The 19,947-nt window shown below is 58.7% G+C and overlaps 2 protein-coding genes across 2 annotated transcripts; one reads left to right on the top strand and one right to left on the bottom strand.

Annotated features, from left to right (window-relative positions):
- Positions 1-1,145: 1,145 nt before the first annotated feature.
- LOC116995147 lies at positions 1,146-4,929 on the bottom strand. Its single transcript, XM_033057534.1, has 5 exons — positions 4,703-4,929; positions 3,124-3,225; positions 2,039-2,164; positions 1,790-1,968; positions 1,146-1,194 (listed from the first exon to the last, which is right to left on the bottom strand). The coding sequence occupies exons 1-5, from the start codon at positions 4,925-4,927 to the stop codon at positions 1,146-1,148; spliced, it is 681 nt and encodes a 226-aa protein (XP_032913425.1). The 5' UTR covers positions 4,928-4,929.
- A 150-nt stretch (positions 4,930-5,079) lies between these two features.
- Positions 5,080-19,932, top strand: CHKB (choline kinase beta). The gene is made up of 11 exons (XM_033058209.1): positions 5,080-5,234; positions 7,954-8,062; positions 12,075-12,188; positions 12,258-12,391; positions 14,199-14,303; positions 15,091-15,149; positions 15,247-15,331; positions 15,869-15,977; positions 17,114-17,220; positions 17,813-17,894; positions 19,825-19,932. Exons 1-11 carry the CDS (start codon positions 5,083-5,085, stop codon positions 19,879-19,881), a joined length of 1,113 nt encoding a protein of 370 aa, XP_032914100.1. The 5' UTR covers positions 5,080-5,082; the 3' UTR covers positions 19,882-19,932.
- The last annotated feature ends 15 nt before the right edge of the window (positions 19,933-19,947 follow it).

The following is a 19,947-nucleotide window of genomic DNA, read 5'->3' as shown; positions in this document are numbered from 1 at the left end:
TTATGGGGACACAGGGTGTTCATGGGGCAGAACAAAGCATGATGTGTTTATAGGGTGAGCACAGGGTGTCTGTGGGGACACAGGCTGTTTATGGGGTGGACACACGGTGTTTATGGGGCGGGCACAGGGCACAGGCTGTTTACGGGGTGGGCACAGGTTGTTTATGGGGTGGTACAAGATTCAGGATGTTTATGGGGTGGGCACATTGTGTTTATAGGGTGGGACAAGGTTCAGGGTGTTTATAGGGTGGGCACAGTGTGTTTATGGGGCAGAACAAGGCATGATGTATTTATAGGGTGGGCACAGGGTGTCTATGGGGGCACAGTGTGTTTATAGGGTGGGCACAAGTTATTTATGGGGACACAGGCTGTTTATGGGGTGAGCACATTGTGTTTATAGGATGGTACAAGATTCAGGGTATTTATGGGGACACAGGGTGTTCATGGGGCAGAACAAGGCATGATGTGTTTATAGGGTGGGCACAGGGTGTCTGTGGGGGCACAGGCTGTTTATGGGGTGGGCACAGGGTGTTTATGGGGTGGTACAAGATTCAGGATGTTTATGGGCTGGGCACATTGTGTTTATAGGGTGGGACAGGGTGTTTATGGGGACACAGGGTGTTTATGGGGTGGGACAGGGCATGATGTATTTATGGGGTGGGCACAGTGTGTCTATGGGGACACAGGGTGTCTATGGGGTGGCACAGGGCACAGGCTGTTTATGGAGGCACAGGCTGTTTATGGGGTGGGCACATTGTGTTTATAAGGTGGTACAAGATTCAGGGTGTTTATGGGGACACAGGGCGTTTATAGGGCGGGACAGGGGGTCCATGGGGACACAGGGTGTTTATGGGGCAGAACAAGGCATGATGTGTTTATAGGGTGGGCAGAGGGTGTCTATGGGGTGGGACAGGGTGTTTGTGGGGACACAGGCTCTTTATAGGGCGGGCACAGGCTGTTTATGGGGTGGGACAGGGCACAATGTGTTTATAGGGTGGGCACAGAGTTTATTGGGGACACACAGTGTTTATGGGGTGAGCACATTGTGTTTATAGGGTGGTACAAGATTCAGGGAGTTTATGGGGTGGGACAGGGCACAGGGTGTCCATGGGGTGGGCACAGGGTGTCTATGGGGACACAGAATGTTCATGGGGCAGAACAAGGCATGATGTATTTATAGGGTGGGCACAGGTGTCTATGGGGACACAGGGTGTTTATAGGGCGGGCACAGCCCATCCCTGCCACACCCTCAGCCCTGCTGTCCCTGCCCACCTCAGGGCTGTCTCTGGGCGGTGTCCCCGCTGTCCCCCTGCTGTCCCTGCCCATCTCAGGGCTGTCCCTGTGCAGTGTCCCCGCTGTCCCCCTGCTGTCCCCGGGCAGTGTCCCCGCTGTCCCCCTGCTGTCCCCGGGCAGTGTCCCCACTGTCCCCCTGCTGTCCCCGTGCAGTGTCCCCGCTGTCCCCCTGCTGTCCCTGGGCGGTGTCCCCGCTGTCCCCCCGCTGTCCCTGTGCGGTGTCCCCGCTGTCCCCCTGCTGCCCCTGGGCGGTGTCCCCGCTGTCCCCCTGCTGTCCCTGTGCAGTGTCCCTGCTGTCCCCCTGCTGTCCCTGCCCATCTCAGGGCTGTCCCTGTGCGGTGTCCCCGCTGTCCCCCTGCTGTCCCTGGGCAGTGTCCCCGCTGTCCCCCTGCTGTCCCTGCCCATCTCAGGGCTGTCCCTGGGCAGTGTCCCCGCTGTCCCCCTGCTGTCCCTGTGCAGTGTCCCCGCTGTCCCCCTGCTGTCCCTGGGCGGTGTCCCCGCTGTCCCCCTGCTGTCCCCGGGCGGTGTCCCCGCTGTCCCCCCGCTGTCCCTGTGCCAGCAGCAGGTCCAGGTAGGCCCCACAGATCAGATCCTGCTCCTGGATCCCAAAGTGCCGCAGCAGCTCCTGCGCCACGCGCTGCCCGTCCTGCACGCTCTGCTCCGGCCTCAGCACCACCTGGGGACACCGGGGGTCACAGGGGTGCCACCACCCCACCCCGGCAGTGTCCCCTGCCCTGTCCCCTCACCTCCAGCTCCAGGAAGTCCCCAAGGCCCTGCACCCGGTCCAGGTGCAGCCGGGTCTGGCCCAGCAGGAACAGGAGGCGCTCCTTGTGCACGGTGCCCAGCACGCCCAGGGACTGGGACAGCACTGCCTGGGGACAGGGTGACACAGGGTGACACAGGGTGACACAGGGTGACACAGGGGTGACAGGGACCCCAGAGAGCCCAGCACACCCAGGGACTGGGACAGCACTGCCTGGGGACAGGGTGACAGGGGGTGACACAGGGTGACACAGGGAGTGACAGGGGTGTGACAGGGACCCCAGAGTGCCCAGGGACTGGGACAGCACTGCCTGGGGACAGGGTGACACAGAGTGACACAGGGGTGACACAGGGACCCCAGAGTGCCCAGGGACTGGGACAGCACTGCCTGGGGACAGGGTGACACAGGGGTGACAGGGGTGGCACAGGGGTGGCACAGGGGGTGACACAGGGGGTGACAGGGGTGGCACAGGAGGTGACACAGAGGTGACAGGGGTGACAGGGGTGGCACAAGGGTGACAGGGGTGACACAAGGGGGACAGGGGTGGCACAGGGGTGGCAGGGGGTGACAGGGGTGGCACAGGAGGTGACACAGAGGTGACAGGGGTGACAGGGGTGGCACAGGGGGTGACAGGGGTGGCACAGGGTGTGACACAGGGGTGACAGGGGTGACAGGGGTGGCACAGGGTGTGACACAGGGGTGACAGGGGTGGCACAGAGGGTGACAGGGGTGACACAAGGGTGACAGGGGTGGCACAGGGGTGGCACAGGGGTGACAGGGGTGGCACAGGGGGTGACAGGGATGGGACAGGGGGTGACACAGGGGTGACAGGGGTGGCACAGGGGTGACAGGGGTGGGACAGGGGGTGACACAGGGGTGACAGGGGTGGCACAGGGGGTGACAGGGATGGGACAGGGGGTGACACAGGGGTGACAGGGGTGGCACAAGGGTGACAGGGGTGGCACAAGGAGTCACAGGGCTGGCACAGGGGTGACAGGAGTGGCACAGGGGTGGCACAGGGGTGACACAGGGGTGACAGTGCCACCCCCAGCCCTGCCCCCCGCTCACCTGCAGCCCCTCGGGGTCGGCCGTGGGGGTGATGCTGAAACTCGAGAGTTTGGGGCCGGCGCTGTCGGGGCGCTCGTAGAAAATCAGCTCCCCCCGGCCGTCCTGGGGACAGGGGGGGACAAGGACACAGGGACAGGTGAGCATGGAGACATGGGGACACAGGGACAGGTGAGCACAGGGACACGGGGACACAGGGACAGGTGAGCATGGGGACAGGGGAGCACAGGTGAGGACAAAGACATGGGGACAGGTGAGAGCAGGGACAGGTGAGCACAGGGACATGGGGACACGGGGACAGGTAAGCACAGGTGAGGACAGGGACACAGGGACAGGTAAGAGGGACAGGTGAGCACAGGGACACAGGGACATGTAGGAACAGGAACAGGTGAACACAGGTGAGGACAGGGACAAGGGGACAGGTGAGAGTAAGGACAGGTGAGCACAGGTGAGGACAGGGACAGGTAAGAACAGGGACAGGTGAGAGCAGGGACAGGTGAGCACAGGGACACAGGGACAGGTGAGCAGGGGGACACAGGGACACAGGGACACAGGGACAGGTGAGCACAGGGACACAGGGCCAGGTAGGAACAGGGACAGGTGAGCACAGGTGAGCAGGGGGACACAGGGACAGGTGAGCACAGGGACACGGGGACAGGTAGGGACAGGGCCAGGTGAAAGCATGGACAGGTGAGCACAGGTGAGCACAGGGACATGGGGACAGGTGAGAGCAGGGACAGGTGAGTATGGGGACACAGGGACAGGTAAGAACAGGGACAGGGGAGCACAGGTGAGGACAGGGACACGGGGACATGGGGACAGGTGAGAGCAGGGACAGGTGAGCACGGGGACACAGGGTCAGGTGAGAGCAGGGACAGGTGAGCACGGGGACACAGGGCCAAGTAGGGACAGGGACAGGTGAGAGCAGGGACAGGTGAGCACAGGTGAGCACAGGGACACGGGGACACAGGGACACAGGGACAGGTGAGCACAGGGACACAGGGACACAGGGACACAGGGACACAGGGACACAGGGACACAGGGACAGGTGAGCACAGGGACACAGGGACACAGGGACACAGGGACACAGGGACACAGGGACAGGTGAGCACAGGGACACAGGGCCAGGTAGGGACAGGGACAGGTAAGCACAGGTGAGCACGGGGCCAGGTGACCACAAGGATATGGGGACACAGGGCCAGGTAGGGACAGGGACAGGTGAGAGCAGGGAAAGGTGAGCACAGGTGAGCACAGGGACACGGGGACACAGGGACAGGTGAGCACAGGGACACGGGGACACAGGGACAGGTGAGCACAGGGACACAGGGCCAGGTGAGCACAGGGACAGGTAAGAACAGGGACAGGTGAGCACAGGGACACGGGGACACAGGGCCAGGTGAGCACAGGGACACAGGGCCAGGTGAGCACAGGGACAGGTAAGAACAGGGACAGGTGAGCACAGGGACACGGGGACACAGGGCCAGGTGAGCACAGGGACACAGGGCCAGGTGAGCACAGGTGAGGACAGGGACAGGTGAGAGCAGGGCCAGGTCCAAGCCCAGCCCCTCCGGCCACTCCTCACCTGCGTCCTGCGCAGCTTGAGCCGCCCCCGCGGCACTCGGAAGAACGTGTCGGTCTGGAGCAGCACCTGCCCCGCCCCGGGGCACACCTGGGGCAGCCGCTGCCCCTCACCCGGGCCCTGCCCCGCCTCAGGGCACACCTGGGGCAGTCCCTGCAGCCTGAGGGCCGCCCCGAGCGCTTCCTCCCGCGCCCTCAGCCGCGCCTTCACCTCCACGTTCCGCCGCATCCCGCCGAGTGCGCTCATTGGCTGCCGCGCTCGCACCGCCTCCCCGATCCCTCTCTCTATTGGTCTATTAAACTGTCAATCAGCAAGACGCGCTGTTATTGGTTAGACACTGTGTGGGTCCCGCCCCGGCCGAGCGGGACGGGGCGGGGGCGACCATGGCGGCGGCGGCGGGGGGCCGGGGCGGTGGCAGCGAGGACGGCGATGTCCCCGCCGCCACCCGCCTGCAGGCCTACGCCTGGTGCCGGGAGTTCCTGGCCGGCTCCTGGAAGCTCATCAGCCCGGAGGAGTTCGGCATCTGGCCGATCAGGTAAAAAGCGGAACCGCCGAGAGGCGGCGCCCCCCCCGCCCTCTCCGCGGTGGTCTCGTCCTGGGGCTCGGCCCCGTCCGTGTCACCCTCCCAGTGGCTCCGGTCGCCCCCCGGACCGGTGTCACTGTCACCCCCCCAGTGTCCCTCCCAGTGGCCCCGGTCGCCCCCCGGACCGGTGTCACTGTCACCCCCCAGTGTCCCTCCCAGTGGCCCCGGTTGTCCCCCGGAGCGGTGTTCCGCTGTCCCCAGTTGCCCCCGTGACCAGTAGCCCAGTGTCCCTCCCAGTGTCCCCAGTTGCCCTCCGGAACCAGGCTCCTGTCCCCCTCCCAGTGTCCCCAGTTGCGTCCCGGACTGGTGTCCCTGTCCTCCTCCCAGTGTCCCCATGCCCCTCCCAGTGTCCCCAGTGTCCCCAGTGTCCCCAGTGTCCCTGTCCCAGCTGCCCTTCCTGACCCTTGTCCCTCTCCCAGTGTCCCCAGTTGGTCCCGGACTGGTGTCCCTGTCCCTCTCCCAGTGTCCCCAGTTGCGTCCCGGACTGGTGTCCCTGTCCCTCTCCCAGTATCCCCAGTTGTCCCCCAGCCCAGTAGCCCAGTGCCCCTCCCAGTGTCCCCAGTGTCCCTGTCCCAGCTGCCCTTCATGACCCTTGTCCCTCTCCCAGTGCCCCCAGTTGCGTCCTGGACTGGTGTCCCTGTCCTCCTCCCAGTGTCCCCAGTGCCCCTCCCAGTGTCCCCAGTGTCCCCAGTGTCCCCAGTGTCCCTGTCCCAGCTGCCCTTTCTGACCCTTGTCCCTCTCCCGGTGTCCCCAGTTGCCCCGCAGACCAGTAGCCCAGTGCCCCTCCCAGCGTCCCCAGTTGCCCCCCGGAACCAGGCTCCCTGTCCCTCTCCCAGTGTCCCCAGTTGGGTCCTGGACTGGTGTCCCTGTCCCCCTCCCAGTGTCCCCAGTTGGCCCCCGGAACCAGGCTCCTGTCCCCCTCCCAGTGTCCCCAGTTGCTCCCCAGACCGGTGTCCCTGTCCCCCTCCCAGTGTCCCCAGTTGTCCCCCAGCCCAGTAGCCCAGCGCCCCTCCCAGTGTCCCCAGTGTCCCCAGTGTCCCCAGTGTCCCTGTCCTAGCTGCCTTTCCTGACCCTTGTCCCTCTCCCAGTATCCCCAGTTGCTCCCCAGAGGGGTGTCCCTGTCCTCCTCCCAGTGTCCCCAGTGCCCCTCCCAGTGTCCCCAGTGTCCCCAGTGTCCCTGTCCCAGCTGCCCTTCCTGACCCTTGTCCCTCTCCCAGTGTCCCCAGTTGCGTCCCGGACTGGTGTCCCTGTCCTCCTCCCAGTGTCCCCAGTGCCCCTCCCAGTGTCCCCAGTGCCCCTCCCAGTGTCCCCAGTGTCCCCAGTGTCCCCAGTGTCCCCAATGTCCCTGTCCCAGCTGCCCTTTCTGACCCTTGTCCCTCTCCCAGTGTCCCGTCCCCCAGTGTCCCCAGCTGCCCTCAGTGTCCCCTCCCAGTCGCCCCCTGGACCAGCGTCATTGTCCCCTGTTGTCCCTCCCGGTCTGGTGTCCCCAGTGTCCCCAATCCCAGCGGGGGGCTCAGTAACCTGCTGTACAAGTGCGGGCTCTGTGTCCCCTGGGTGTCCCCATGTCCCAATGTCCCCAATGTCCCCAATGTCCCCATGTCACAGCGGGGGGCTCAGTAACCTGCTGTACAAGTGCGGGCTCTGTGTCCCCTGGGTGTCCCCATGTCCCCAATGTCCCCATGTCCCCAGTGTCCCCAATCCCAGCGGGGGGCTCAGTAACCTGCTGTACAAGTGCGGGCTCTGTGTCCCCTGGGTGTCCCCATGTCCCCAATGTCCCCATGTCCCCAGTGTCCCCAATCCCAGCGGGGGGCTCAGTAACCCGCTGTACAAGTGCGGGCTCTGTGTCCCCTGGGTGTCCCAATGTCCCCAATGTCACAGCGGGGGGCTCAGTAACCTGCTGTACAAGTGCGGGCTCTGTGTCCCCTGGATGTCCCCAATGTCCCCATGTCCCCATGTCCCAGCGGGGGGCTCAGTAACCTGCTGTACAAGTGCGGGCTCTGTGTCCCCTGGGTGTCCCCAATGTCCCCAGTGTCCCCAATGTCCCCAATGTCACAGAGTGGGGCTCAGTAACCTGCTGTACAAGTGCGGGCTCTGTGTCCCCAATGTCCCCAATGTCCCCATGTCCCCAATGTCCCCAATCCCAGCGGGGGGCTCAGTAACCTGCTGTACAAGTGCGGGCTCTGTGTCCCCTGGGTGTCCCCAATGTCCCCATGTCCCCAATGTCCCCAATGTCCCCAACCCCAGCGGGGGGCTCAGTAACCTGCTGTACAAGTGCGGGCTCTGTGTCCCCTGGGTGTCCCCATGTCCCCATGTCCCCAATGTCACAGCGGGGGGCTCAGTAACCTGCTGTACAAGTGCGGGCTCTGTGTCCCCAATGTCCCCAATCCCAGCGGGGGGCTCAGTAACCTGCTGTACAAGTGCGGGCTCTGTGTCCCCTGGGTGTCCCCAATGTCCCCAATGTCCCAATGTCCCCATGTCCCCAATGTCACAGCGGGGGGCTCAGTAACCTGCTGTACAAGTGCGGGCTCTGTGTCCCCTGGGTGTCCCCAATGTCCCCATGTCCCCAATGTCCCCAATCCCAGCGGGGGGCTCAGTAACCTGCTGTACAAGTGCGGGCTCTGTGTCCCCATGTCCCCAATGTCCCCAATGTCCCCAATGTCCCCAATCCCAGCGGGGGGCTCAGTAACCTGCTGTACAAGTGCGCGCTGCCCGAGCACATCCCCAGCGTGGCGGACGAGCCCCGGCAGGTGCTGCTGCGCGTCTACGGGGCCATCCTGCAGGTGAGGGGACAGCGGGGACACCGTGGGGACACCGGGGGGCCCCAGACACCACGGGAACACCAAAAACCACGGGGACACCACGGGAAACCCAAGGGAACCCCAAACACAATGGGAGCCCCACAGGAACCCCAAGGGAACCCCAAACCCCAAGGGAACCCCATAGGAACCCCACGGGAACCAACACCCAAGGAGCCCCAAGGGAACCCCAAACAACCAGCGAACCCCAAGGGAACCCCTACAGTACCCCAAACACCCAGGGAACCCCATGGGAACCCCAAAGGAACCCCACAGGAACCCCAAACACAATGGGAGCCCCACAGGAACGCCAAGGGAACCCCAAACCCCATGGGAACCCCATAGGAGCCCCAAACACCACAGGAGCCCCATGGGAACCCCCAACACCCAGGGAACCCCAAGGGAACCCCAGGGGAACCCCAAACACCCAGGGAACCCCAAGGGAACCCCAGGGGAACCCCAAACACCACAGGAGCCCCAAGGGAACCCCAGGGGAGCCCCAGACACCACGGGAGCCCCATGGGAACCCCAAATCCTAAGGGAACCGTGTGGGAACCCCAAACCCCATGGGAAACTCAAGGGAACCCCTACAGTACCCCAAACCCCAAGGGAACCCCCTGGGAACCCCATAGGATCCCCATGGGAACCTCAAACCCCATGGGGACCCCAAGGGAACCCCCACAGCACCCCAAAGCCCAAGGGAACCCTGTGGGAACCCCAAACCGCAAAGGAACCCCAAAGGAACCCCAGGGGAGCCCCACACACCATGGGAACACCACGGGAACCCCAAACACCCAAGGAACTCCAAGGGAACCCCAAACACCCAGGGAACCCCACGGGAACCCCAAAGGAACCCCACGGGAACCCCAAATCCCACGGGACCCCCATGGGAACCCCAAATCCTAAGGGAACCCTTTGGGAACCCCAAACCCCACGGGAAACTCAAGGGAACCCCTACAGTACCCCAAACCCCAAGGGAACCCCCTGGGAACCCCAAACCCCAAGGGAACCCCAAGGGAACCCTGTGGGAACCCCAAACCCCACGGGAACCCCAAGGGAACCCCAAACACCCCGGGAGCCCCATGGGAACCCCAAATCCCAAGGGAACCCCATGGCAACCCTGTGGGAACCCCAAACACCACGGGAGCCCCACGGGAAACCCAAGGGAACCCCAAACACCCAGGGAACCCCACGGTAACCCCATGGGAAGCCCTAAACCCCATGGGAGACCCAGGGGAACCCCAAACCCCAAGGGAACCCCCTGCGACCCCAATCACCACGGGAACCCCAAGGGAACCCTCCAAGACCCCAGAGCCCATGGGAACCCCAAGGGGACCCCAAGGGAACCCCAAACCCCACAGGGACCCCAAGGGAACCGCAAACCCCATGGGAATACTAAGGGAGCCCCCTGAGACCCCAAACCCCATGAGAACCCCAAGGAAACCCCACAGAACCCCAAACACCATGGGAACCCCAAGGGAACCCCCTGAAATCCCAAACCCCATGAGAACCCCAAGGAAACCCCACAGAACCCCAAACCCCATGGGAACCCCAAGGGAACCTCCCTGGGATCGGGGATTTTCGGGTGCCCTCCCATTGGGGTGGGGGGTGCTGGGTTTGGGATCCTGGTTTGGGGATCACGGTTTTGGGGGTCCCGTTTTTGGGGTCCCGATATGGGGTCCCGGTTTGGGGGTGCCATTTTTGGGGTGCTTCTGTCGGGGTTCCATCTTGGGTTCCCGTTTTCATGGTCCCAATTTGGTGTCCCGTTTTTGTGGCCCCATTTTGGGGGTCCCCATGTGTGGTTCCCGTTTTTGGGGTCCCTTTTTGTGGCCCCATTTTGGGGTCCCTATTTGTGTTCCCGTTTTGTGATCCCCTTTTTGGTGACCCGTTTTGGACTCCCATTTTTATGGTCCCGTTTACACCCCCGTTTTTGCACCCCCATTATTTTGTGCCCCCATTTACCTCCCCGTTTCAGGTTCCCATTTTGGGGTGCCGTTTTTGGGTTCCCATTTTCGCACTCCCATTTTTCAGTGCCCCCATTTTGGGTTCCCGTTTTTGGGTTCCTGTTTTGAGTTCCTGTTTATATGGCCCCATTTTTTGGCACCCCCATTTTCGGTGTCCCCCATTTTCCCCCCCCCGTTTGGCACCCCCATTTTTTTACACCCCCATTTTTTTACACCCCATTCACCCCCCATTTGGGGCTCCCCATTTTTTTGCACCCCCATTTTTTGTTCCCCCATTTACTGCCCCATTTTTTGGGGTTCCCATTTTTTTGCACCCCCATTTTTTGTTCCCCCATTTACACCCCCATTTTTTGGGGTTCCCATTTTTTTGCACCCCCATTTTTTACACCCCCATTTTTTTACACCCCCATTTTTTTAACCCCCATTTTTTTTGGCACCCCCATTTTTTGGCATCCCCATTTTTCGCTACCCCCATTCACCCCTCTGTTTGGGATCCCCATTTTTTTGCACCCCCATTTTTTGTTCCCCCATTTACCGCCCCATTTTTTGGGGTTCCCATTTTTTTACACCCCCATTTTTTTTACACCCCCATTTTTTTGGGCACACCCATTCAACCCCCTGTTTGGGATTCCCATTGTTTTTTGGCACCCCCATTTTTCAGTGTCCCCATTTACTCCCCTGTTTGGGATTCCCATTTTTGGGTTCCCATTTTTACACCCCCATTTTTTTTGCACCCCATTTTTTTTATACCCCCATTTTTTTACACCCCCATTTTTTTACAGTCCCGTTTACCCCCCATTTGGGGTTCCCATTTTTTTGCACCCCCATTTTCGGTGTGCCCCATTTACCCCCCTGTTTGGGGTTCCCATTTTTTTGCACCCCCATTTTTTGTTCCCCCATTTACCACCCGTTTTTTTGGGATTCCCATTTTTTTGCACCCCCATTTTTTTACACCCCCATTTTTTTTACCCCCCCATTTTTTTTACACCCCCATTTTTTTACACCCCCATTCACCCCCCATTTGGGGCTCCCCATTTTTTTTACACCCCCATTTTTTTACACCCCCGTTTTTTTACACCCCCATTTTTTTGCACCCCCATTTTTTTGCACTCCCATTTTTTTTACACCCCCATTATTTTTGGCACCCCCATTTTTTTGCACCCCCATTCACCCCCCATTTGGGGCTCCCCATTTTTTTGCACCCCCATTTTTTGTTCCCCCATTTACCGCCCCATTTTTTGGGGTTCCCATTATTTTACACCCCCATTTTTTTTACACCCCCGATTTTTTACACCCTCATTCACCCCCCATTTGGGGTCCCCATTTTTTTGCATCCTCACTTTTCGGTGTCCCCATTTACCCCCCGTTTTTGGACCCCCATTGTTTTGCACCCCCATTTTTTTGGCATCCCCATTTTTTTTACACCCCCAATTTTTTACACCCCATTCACCCCCCATTTGGGGCTCCCCATTTTTTTTGCACCCCCATTTTTGGTGTGCCCCATTTACCCCCCTGTTTGGGGTTCCCATTTTTTTTACACCCCCATTTTTTTTACACCCCCTTTTTTTTTACACCCCCCATTCACCCCCATTTTTTTTGCACCCCCATTTTTTACACCCCCATTTTTTTGCACCCCCACTTTTTTACACCCCCATTTTTTACACCCCCATTTTTTTTACCCCCCCATTTTTTTACACCCCCATTTTTTGGGGTTCCCATTTTTTGGGGTTCCCATTTTTTTACACCCCCATTTTTTTACACCCCCATATTTTTTACCCCCCCATTTTTTTTACCCCCCCATTTTTTTACACCCCCATTTTTTGGGGTTCCCATTTTTTGGGGTTCCCATTTTTTTACCCCCCATTTTTTTACACCCCCATATTTTTTACCCCCCATATTTTTTACCCCCCATTTTTTTTACCCCCCCATTTTTTTGCACCCCCATTTTTTTACCCCCCCATTTTTTTACCCCCCCATTTTTTTACCCCCCACTCACCCCCACTTATGCTCCCCATTTTTCCACCCCTCTCCAGGGCGTGGACTCTCTGGTTCTGGAGAGCGTCATGTTCGCCATCCTCGCCGAGCGCTCCTTGGGGCCGCGTCTCTTCGGGGTGTTCCCTCAGGGCCGCCTGGAGCAGTACATCCCGGTAGGATCGGGGTCCCCCTGACCCCCCCCAGACCTGGGACACCCCAAAACTCGCCGTGCCCCCCCCCAGAGCCGCCGGCTGCGCACCGAGGAGCTGCGGGAGCCGCGCGTCTCCGCCGAGATCGCCGCCAAGATGTCGCGGTTCCACGGCATGGCCATGCCCTTCAACAAGGAGCCCAAGTGGCTCTTCGGGACCATGGAGGGGTGAGGGGCGCCCCAAAACCGATTTGGGACAGGGAGGGGTGCCCCTAATACTAATGGGATCATGGACTGGAGAGGGGCACCCCAAAACCCGGTGGGAGTGAGGAATGGGCACCCCAAATCCTAATGGGGATGGGGAGGAGCACCTCAAATCCCAGTGGGAGCAGGGAGTGGTGGGGAGCGCCCCAAAACCCAGTGGGGACAGGGAAGGGCACCCCAAATCTTCTTGGGACCATGGAGCGGTGAGGGGCGCCCCAAAACTGAGTGGGGATGGGGAGGGGCACCCCAAATCCTAATGGGATCATGGAGGGGTGAGGGGCGCCCCAAAACCCGGTGGGGATGGGGAGGGGCACCCCAAATACTAATGGGGACAAGGAGGGGTGAGGGGAGCCCTAAATCTGAGTGGGAGTGGTGGGGGGTGCCCCAAATCCTAATGGGACCATGGGGTGGTGGGGGGCACCCCAAATCCTAATGGGACCATGGAGGGATGAGGGGCGCCCCAAAACCCGGTGGGAGTGGTGGGGGACACCCCAAAACCGAGTGGGGACATGGAGGGGTGCCCCAAATCCTAATGGGGACAAGGAGGGGTGAGGGGTGCCCCAAATCCTAATGGGAGAGGTGGGGGGCACCCCAAATCCTAATGGGACCATGGAGGGGTGAGGGGCGCCCCAAAACCCGGTGGGAGTGGTGGGGGACACCCGAAATCTTCATGGGAGCAGGGAGGGGTGAGGGGCACCCCAAATCCTAATGGGGATGGGAAGGGACACCCTAAATCCCAGTGGGACCAGGAAACGGGGACGGGCACCCCAAATCCTAATGGGGACAGGGAATGGGGAGTGGTGACCCCAAATCCCAATGGGGATGAGGAGGGACACCCCAAATCCCGGTGGGATCATGGAGGGGTGAGGGGCGCCCCAAAACCCAGTGGGAGTGGGGAGGGGCGCCCCAAATCCGAGTGGGACCATGGGGTGATGGGGGGCGCCCCAAATCCTAATGGGGACAGGGAGGGACACCCCAAATCCTAATGGGATCATGGAGTGGGGAGGGGCACCCCAAATCCCGGTGGGGTGATGGGGAGCACCCCAAATCCTAATGGGAGTGAGGAATGGGCACCTCAAATCCCGGTGGGAGTGGTGATGGGCACCCCAAATCCTAATGGGGACAGGGAGTGGGGACCCCAAATCCTATGGGAGCCGGGGATGGGGAGTGGGGACCCCAAATGCCAGCAGCCCAGAACCCCGGGGCTTTCCTGGCCGCTTCCAGCGCGTCCCGTGGCACAGAGGGGTCACGGGGTGACCCTGGGGTGGCCGGGGGGCTTCGGGGGGCTGTCCCCGCACTGTCCCCACTGTCCCTGTGTCCCCGTGTCCCTGGAGCAGATCTCAGAGCTGTCCCCGTGTCCCCACACTGTCCCCTCACTGTCCCCACTGTCCCCATGTCCCTGGAACAGATCTCAGAGCTGTCCCCGTGTCCCCCTCACTGTCCCCACACTGTCCCCTCCCTGTCCCCTCACTGTCCCCGTGTCCCCATGCTGTCCTCTCACTGTCCCCGTGTCCCCAGATACCTGGAGCAGATCTCCAAACTGTCCCCATGTCCCCATGCTGTCCCCTCACTGTCCCCTCCCTGTCCCCAGGTACCTGGAGCAGATCTCCCAGCTGTCCCTGTGTCCCCTCACTCTCCCCGTGTCCCCAGGTACCTGGAGCAGATCTCCCAGCTGTCCCTGTGTCCCCTCACTGTCCCCATGTCCCCAGGTCCCTGGAGCAGATCCCCACACTGTCCTTGTGTCCCCACACTGTCCCCTCCCTGTCCCCAGGTACCTGGAGCAGATCTCCCAGCTGACGTTCCCGGACCAGGCACAGCTGGCGCAGCTGGAGCAGCTCCGGGGTTACAACCTGGAGCAGGAGATGAGGAGCCTCAGGTGATGGCACCTGGCACCTGGCACTGTCCCCTGCTGTCCCCTCCCGGCCTCGGGGGGTCCCCAGGGCACCATTCCTGCGGCTTATGGAGTGTCCCCCTGTCCCCTGTGTCCCTGGTGTCCCCCGTGTCACCATATCCCGGGATTCCCCCTGTCCCCTTGTCCTTGGGTGTCCCCGGTGTGTCCCCTGGGTTGTCCCTGTGTTCCTGGCCTGTCCCTCTGTCCCTGGTGTGTCCCCTGGGTTGTCCCCCTGTCCCCTGTCCCCATGTCTCCCAGTCCCCTGTGCTGTCCCCTGTCCCTGTTGTGTCCCTGTGTCCCCATGCTGTCTCCCCCTGTCCCTGGGTTGTCCCTTTGTCCCTGTGCTGTGTCCCTGTGCTGTCACTCTGTGCTGTCCCTTTGTCCCTTGTGCTGTCCCTGTGTCCCTGGGCTGTCCCTGTCCCTGCTGTGTCCCCCCTGTCCCCTGTGCTGTGTCCCTGTGCTGTCCCTCTGTCCCTTGTACTGTCCCTTTGTCCCCGTGCTGTGTCCCTGCTCTGTCCTGTGCTGTCCCTGTCCCTGTTGTGTCCCTGTGCTGTCCCTGTGTCCCTGTCTCCGTGCTGTCCCCTGTCCCTGAGTTGTCCCTCTGTCCCTGTGCTGTCCCTGTGTCCCTTTGTCCCCATGCTGTCCCCATGCTGTCCCTGTCCCCACCCCTGTCCCTGCTCTGTCCCTGGGCTGTCCCTGTGCTGTGTCCCTGTGTCCCCGTGCTGTCCCCGTCCCCACCCCTGTCCCCCCCTGACCCCTCCGTGTCCCTCAGGGTCCTGCTGGAGTCCACCCCCTCCCCGGTGGTTTTCTGCCACAACGACGTGCAGGAGGGTGAGTGTCACCCGCGGGGGGGTGGCCCTGTCCCCTGGGGTCCCCCAGACCCCCCCAAAATCCCCAAAATCCCCCAAAATCCCCAAAATCCCCGCAGGGAACATCCTGCTGCTGGCCGGGCGCGAGGGCTCCTCGGACCAGCTCATGCTCATCGACTTCGAGTACAGCAGCTACAACTACAGGTGGGGGGGGGGCTTGGGGGGGAATTTTGGGGGGGTCTCTGGGGGTTTTTGGGGGGTCCCTAGAGGGTCCCTGGGGGGCTTTCGGGGGTCTCTGGGGAATTTTCGGGAGTTCCTGGGGGGGTTTGTGGGGATCCTAGAGGGGTTTGGGGGGTCTCTGGGGGGATTTGGGGGGTCCCTGTGGGGTTTGGGAGGTCCCTGGAGGGTTTTGGGGGGATCCTGGAGGGTTTTGGGGGGAGTCCCTGAGGGGTTTGGGGTCCCCCTGTCCCCTCTCCAGCGTGTTTGGGGTCCCTCTCCAGTGGGGTTTGGGGTCTCTCCCATTGGGATTTGGGGTCCCTCTCCCAGTGGTTTTGGGGTCCCTGTCCCAGTGGGATTTGGGGTTCCCCTCTCTGGTGATGTTGGGGTCTCTCTCTCTCTGTTTGGGGTCCCTCTCCCAGTGATTTTGGAGTCTCTCCCAGTGGGATTTGGGCTCCCTTTCCTGGTGTTTTTAGGGTCCCTCCCGGTGTGTTTGGGTCCCTGCTGACCGTGTCCCGGTTGCAGGGGCTTTGACCTGGGCAATCACTTCTGTGAGTGGGTTTACAGCTACAGCCACGACTCCTGGCCCTTCTTCCAGGCTCGGCCCGAGCACTACCCCAGCCGCCAGCAGCAGGTCCGGGGGGAGAGGGTCTGGGGGTCCCTGGGGGTCCCTGGGGGGGGTCCCTGGGGGTCTCAGGGGATCCCTGGGGTGTCCTTGGGATCCTGGGGGTGTCCTTGGTGGTCCTTGGGGTCCCGGGGATGTCCTGAGGGTGTCCCTGGGGGTCTCAGGGGATCCCCAGGATGTCCCTGGGGGATTCCTGGGGGTCCCAAGGGTGTCCCTGGAGGTGCCTGGGTGGCCCTGGGGGTCTCAGGGATCCCTGGGTGGGTCCTTGGGGTCCTGGGGGATGTCCCTGGGGGGGTCCTTGAGTGTCCTTGGTGTCCCGGAGGGGTCCCTGGGTGGGTCCTGGGGGTCCCGAGGGTGTCCCGGGGGGATTCCTGGGTGTCCTAGGGATCCAGGGGATGTCCCAGGGGTGTCCTGGGGAGCCAGGGGGTTCCTTGGGTGGCCTTAGGGGGTTCCTGGGGGATTTCTGGGGGGTCCCTGGGTGGCCTTGGGGTCCTGGGGGTGTCCCTGGGGGGGTCCTGGAGGGTCCCTGGGATGTCCCGAGGGGTTTTGGGGGTCCTGGAAGGTCCCAGGTTGTCCCTGGGGTGTCCTGAGGGTGGTCCTGGGTGTCCCGGGGCTGTCCCAGTGGTCTCTGTGTGTCCTTGGGGTCCTGGGAGTGTCCTGAGGGTGTCCCTGAGGGTCCCAGGGGTGTCCTTGGGGTCCCTGGGGGATTCCTGGGGGGTCCCTGGGTGGGTCCTTGAGATCCTGGGGGTGTCCCTGGGGGTCCCTGGGTGGGTCCTGGGGGTGTTCCTGAGGGTTCTTGAGTGTCCTTGGGGTCCTGGGGGTGTTCCTGGGGGTCCCTGGGGGTCTCAAGGGATCCCCAGGATGTCTCTGGGGGTCCCTGGGGGGGTCCTGGAGGGTCCTGGAGGGTCCCTGGGGTGTCCTTGGGGTCCTTGGGGTCCCAGGGGTGTCCTGGGGGTGTCCCTGGGGGTCTCAGGGGATCCCGGGATGTGTCCCTGTGTGTCCCTGTGTCCCTCGGGTGTGTCCCTGTGTGTCCCGGTGGTCCCGGTATGTCCCTGGTGGTCTCGGGGCTGTCCCTGTGTCCCTCGGGTGTGTCCCGGTGGTCCCGGCCCGCCCCCAGCCCCCTCCCCTCCCCTCTCTCTCCCCAGCTCCATTTCATCCGGCATTACCTGGCCGAGCGCTCGGGGCGGCGCCGGGAGCAGCAGGAGCAGGAGGAGGAGGAGGAGGAAGAGCAGATGCTGCGGGAGATCGACCGGTCCGGGGGGTTTGGGGGGTGGGTCAGGGGTCTGGGAGGGATTTGGGGGGTCTGGGGCACCCCTGGGCTGGGTGGGGAGGGGGATTTGGGATCACATTTGGTGTTTCTGTGCCATTTTTTGGGGTCCCTGTGTCACTTTTGGGATTTCTGTGTCATTTTTGGGGTCCCTGTGCTCCCATTTGGGGTCTCTGTTCCAGTATTTGGGGTCTCTGTTTCACTCTGGGGACCCCCCCTGTCCCCCTGCCCCTCCCCCTGTCCCGGGGGTGTTTTTGGGGTGCTCAGCGGTTTTTGGGATGCTCAGGGGGGGGGTTGTAGGGATTTGGGGTGCTCAGGGTGTTATTGGGGTGCTCAGGGTTATTTTTGGGGTGCTCAGGGGGATTTTGGGGTGCAGGGTTATTTTTGGGGTTATTTTGGGGTGCTCAGGGTTATTTTGGGGTTATTTTTGGGGTGCTCAGGCTGTTTTTGGGGTTATTTTCGGGGTGCTCAGGAGGTTTTGGGGTGCTCAGGGTCATTTTTGGGGTGCAGGGTTATTTTGGGGTTATTTTGGGGTACTCAGAGTGTTTTTGGGGTCTCACCCCCCGTTCCCCCCCAGCTTTGCCCTGGCCTCTCACTTTTTCTGGGGGCTCTGGTCCGTGGTGCAGGCCAAGATCTCCACGATCCCCTTCGGCTACCTGGTGAGTCTGGGGGGTCCCCTTGGGTCTGGGGGTGTCCCCTTGTCCTGAGTCTGGGGGTTTAACTCCTTTATTTCCCTTTTTTACCCCTTTATTTCCCTTTTTAACCCCTTTATTTCCCTTTTCTCTGCTTTTCCCTCCATTTTTTTCCCCTTTATTCCCCTTTTTTTCCTTTTTTCTCTCCCCCTTTTTTTATTTCCTTCCTTGATTTATTTCCCCATTTTTTTTTATTTCCCCCTTTTTTTTATTTCCCCTTTCTTTTCATTTCCCCCTTTTTTTATTCCCCCTTTTTTTATTTCCCCTTTTTCATTCCCCCTTTTTTTTTATTCCCCCCCTTTTTTTTTCATTTTCCCCTTTTTTATTTCCCTCCTTTTTTGTTTTCCCTTTTTCATTCCACTTTTTTCATTCCCATTTTTTCATTCCCCTTTTTTTCATTCCCTCCTTTTTTTTTTCATTTCCCCCTTTTTTTATTCCCCCTTTTTTTTATTTCCCTCCTTTTTTTATTTCCACCTTTTTTCATTTTCCCCTTTTTTTTATTTCTCCTTTTTTAAATTCCCCCCTTTTCTTATTGCCCCCTTTTTTCGTTTTATTCCCCTTTTTTTCATTTCCCTCTTTCATTTCCCCTTTTTTATTCCCCCCTTTTTATTTCCCCCTTTTATTCAATTCCCTCCTTTTTTTTGTTTTCCTTTTTTTTATTTCCCCTTTTTTTCGTTTCCCCTTTTTGTATTTCCCTCCTTTTTTTGCTTCCCCTTTTTTTTTTCACTTCCCCTTTTTTTTTATTTCCCCCTTTATTTATTTTTCCCCTTTATTTTCCCTCCCTTTATTCCACTTCCCCCATTTTTCTCTCTTTTTTTTTTTCTCTTTTTCCCCTTTTATTCCCTTCTATGCCCCACTTTTTCCCCTTACTTTTTTTCTCCCTCCTTTTTCTTCTTTTCTTTTCTTTTTCTTTTTCTTTTCTTTTCTTTTCTTTCCTCTTTTCTTTTCTTTTCCCCTTTTTCTTTTTCCCTTTTTCCCTTTTTCTTTTTCCTCTTTTCTTTTCTTATATTTTCTTTTCTTATATTTTCTTTTCTTTTTTCTTTTCTTTTCTTTTTTCTTTTCTTTTCTTTTCTTCTTTTCTTTTCTTTTCTTCTTTTTTCTTTCCCTATTTCCCCTTTGTTTTCTTTTACTTTCTTTTCTTTTTCTTTCTTTTCTTTTCTCCTCTTTTCTTTTTTCTTTTCTTTTTCTTTTTTCTTTTTACTTTTCTTTTTCTTTTATTTTTCCTTTCTTTTCCTTTCTTTTCTTTTTTCTTTCCCCATTCTTTTATTTTATGTTCTTTTCTCCTCTTTTCTTTTGTTTTTTCTTTCCCCATTCTTTTCTTTCCCCATTCTTTGCTTTTCTTTTCTCCTCTTTTCTTTTTCTTTTATTTTCTTTTCTTTTTCTTTTCTTTTTCTTTTCTTTTTCTTTTCTTTTTCTTTTCTTTTCTCTTTTCCTCTTTTTCTTTTCTTTTCCTTTTTTCTTTTCTCTTTTCTTTTCTCTATTCTTTTCTTTCCCCATTCTTTGCTTTTCTTTTCTCCTCTTTTTCTTTTATTTTCTCCTCTTTTTCTTTTCTTTTTCTTTTCTTTTTCTTTTTGTTTTCCTCTTATTCTTTTCTTTTCCTTTTTTCTTTTCTCTTTTCTTTTCTCTGTTCTTTTCCTCTTTTCTTTTTCTCTTTTCTCTTTTTCTTTTTCTTTTCCTTTTTTCTTTTCTTTTTCTTTTGTTTTTCTTTTTTTCTTTTTCTTTTTTCTTTTTCTTTTCCTTTTTACTTTTTCTTTTGTTTTTTTCTTTTTCTTTTTTATTTTCCTTTTTTCTTTTCCTTTTTCTTTTTTCTTTTTCTTTTCCTTTTCCTTTTTCCTTTTTTTTCTTTTTCTTTTTCTTTTCTTTTTTTCCTTTCCTTTATTTTCCTTCCCTTTCCCAGGACTACGCCCAGAGCCGTTTCCAGGCTTACTTCCAGCACAAAGCTCGCTGCTCCTGAGGGGGATCCCCAAAAATCCGGGACCCCCGGACCCCCCGGACCCCCCCGGGACCCCCCCGGAACCCC

This window comes from Catharus ustulatus, chromosome 4 (genome assembly GCF_009819885.2).
Source record: "Catharus ustulatus isolate bCatUst1 chromosome 4, bCatUst1.pri.v2, whole genome shotgun sequence".
Lineage (NCBI taxonomy): Eukaryota > Metazoa > Chordata > Aves > Passeriformes > Turdidae > Catharus > Catharus ustulatus.
The sequence above is the reverse complement of the archived record's forward strand: the minus strand, read 5'-3'. Positions and strand labels throughout refer to the sequence as shown.

What these genes read in the sequence shown, in the direction of transcription:
- CHKB (XM_033058209.1), top strand. Translation starts at nt 5,083, where the DNA reads ATGGCGGCGGCGGCGGGGGGCCGGGGCGGTGGCAGCGAGGACGGCGAT. An exon ending in GCCTGGAGCAGTACATCCCG is followed by an intron (nt 12,189 to 12,257) that starts GTAGGATCGGGG and finishes GCCCCCCCCCAG; the next exon opens with AGCCGCCGGCTGCGCACCGA. An exon ending in CGATCCCCTTCGGCTACCTG is followed by an intron (nt 17,895 to 19,824) that starts GTGAGTCTGGGG and finishes TCCCTTTCCCAG; the next exon opens with GACTACGCCCAGAGCCGTTT.
- LOC116995147 (XM_033057534.1), bottom strand. Translation starts at nt 4,927, where the DNA reads ATGCGGCGGAACGTGGAGGTGAAGGCGCGGCTGAGGGCGCGGGAGGAA. An exon ending in TCAAGCTGCGCAGGACGCAG is followed by an intron (nt 3,226 to 4,702) that starts GTGAGGAGTGGC and finishes CCCTGTCCCCAG; the next exon opens with GACGGCCGGGGGGAGCTGAT. An exon ending in GGGACTTCCTGGAGCTGGAG is followed by an intron (nt 1,969 to 2,038) that starts GTGAGGGGACAG and finishes CGGTGTCCCCAG; the next exon opens with GTGGTGCTGAGGCCGGAGCA.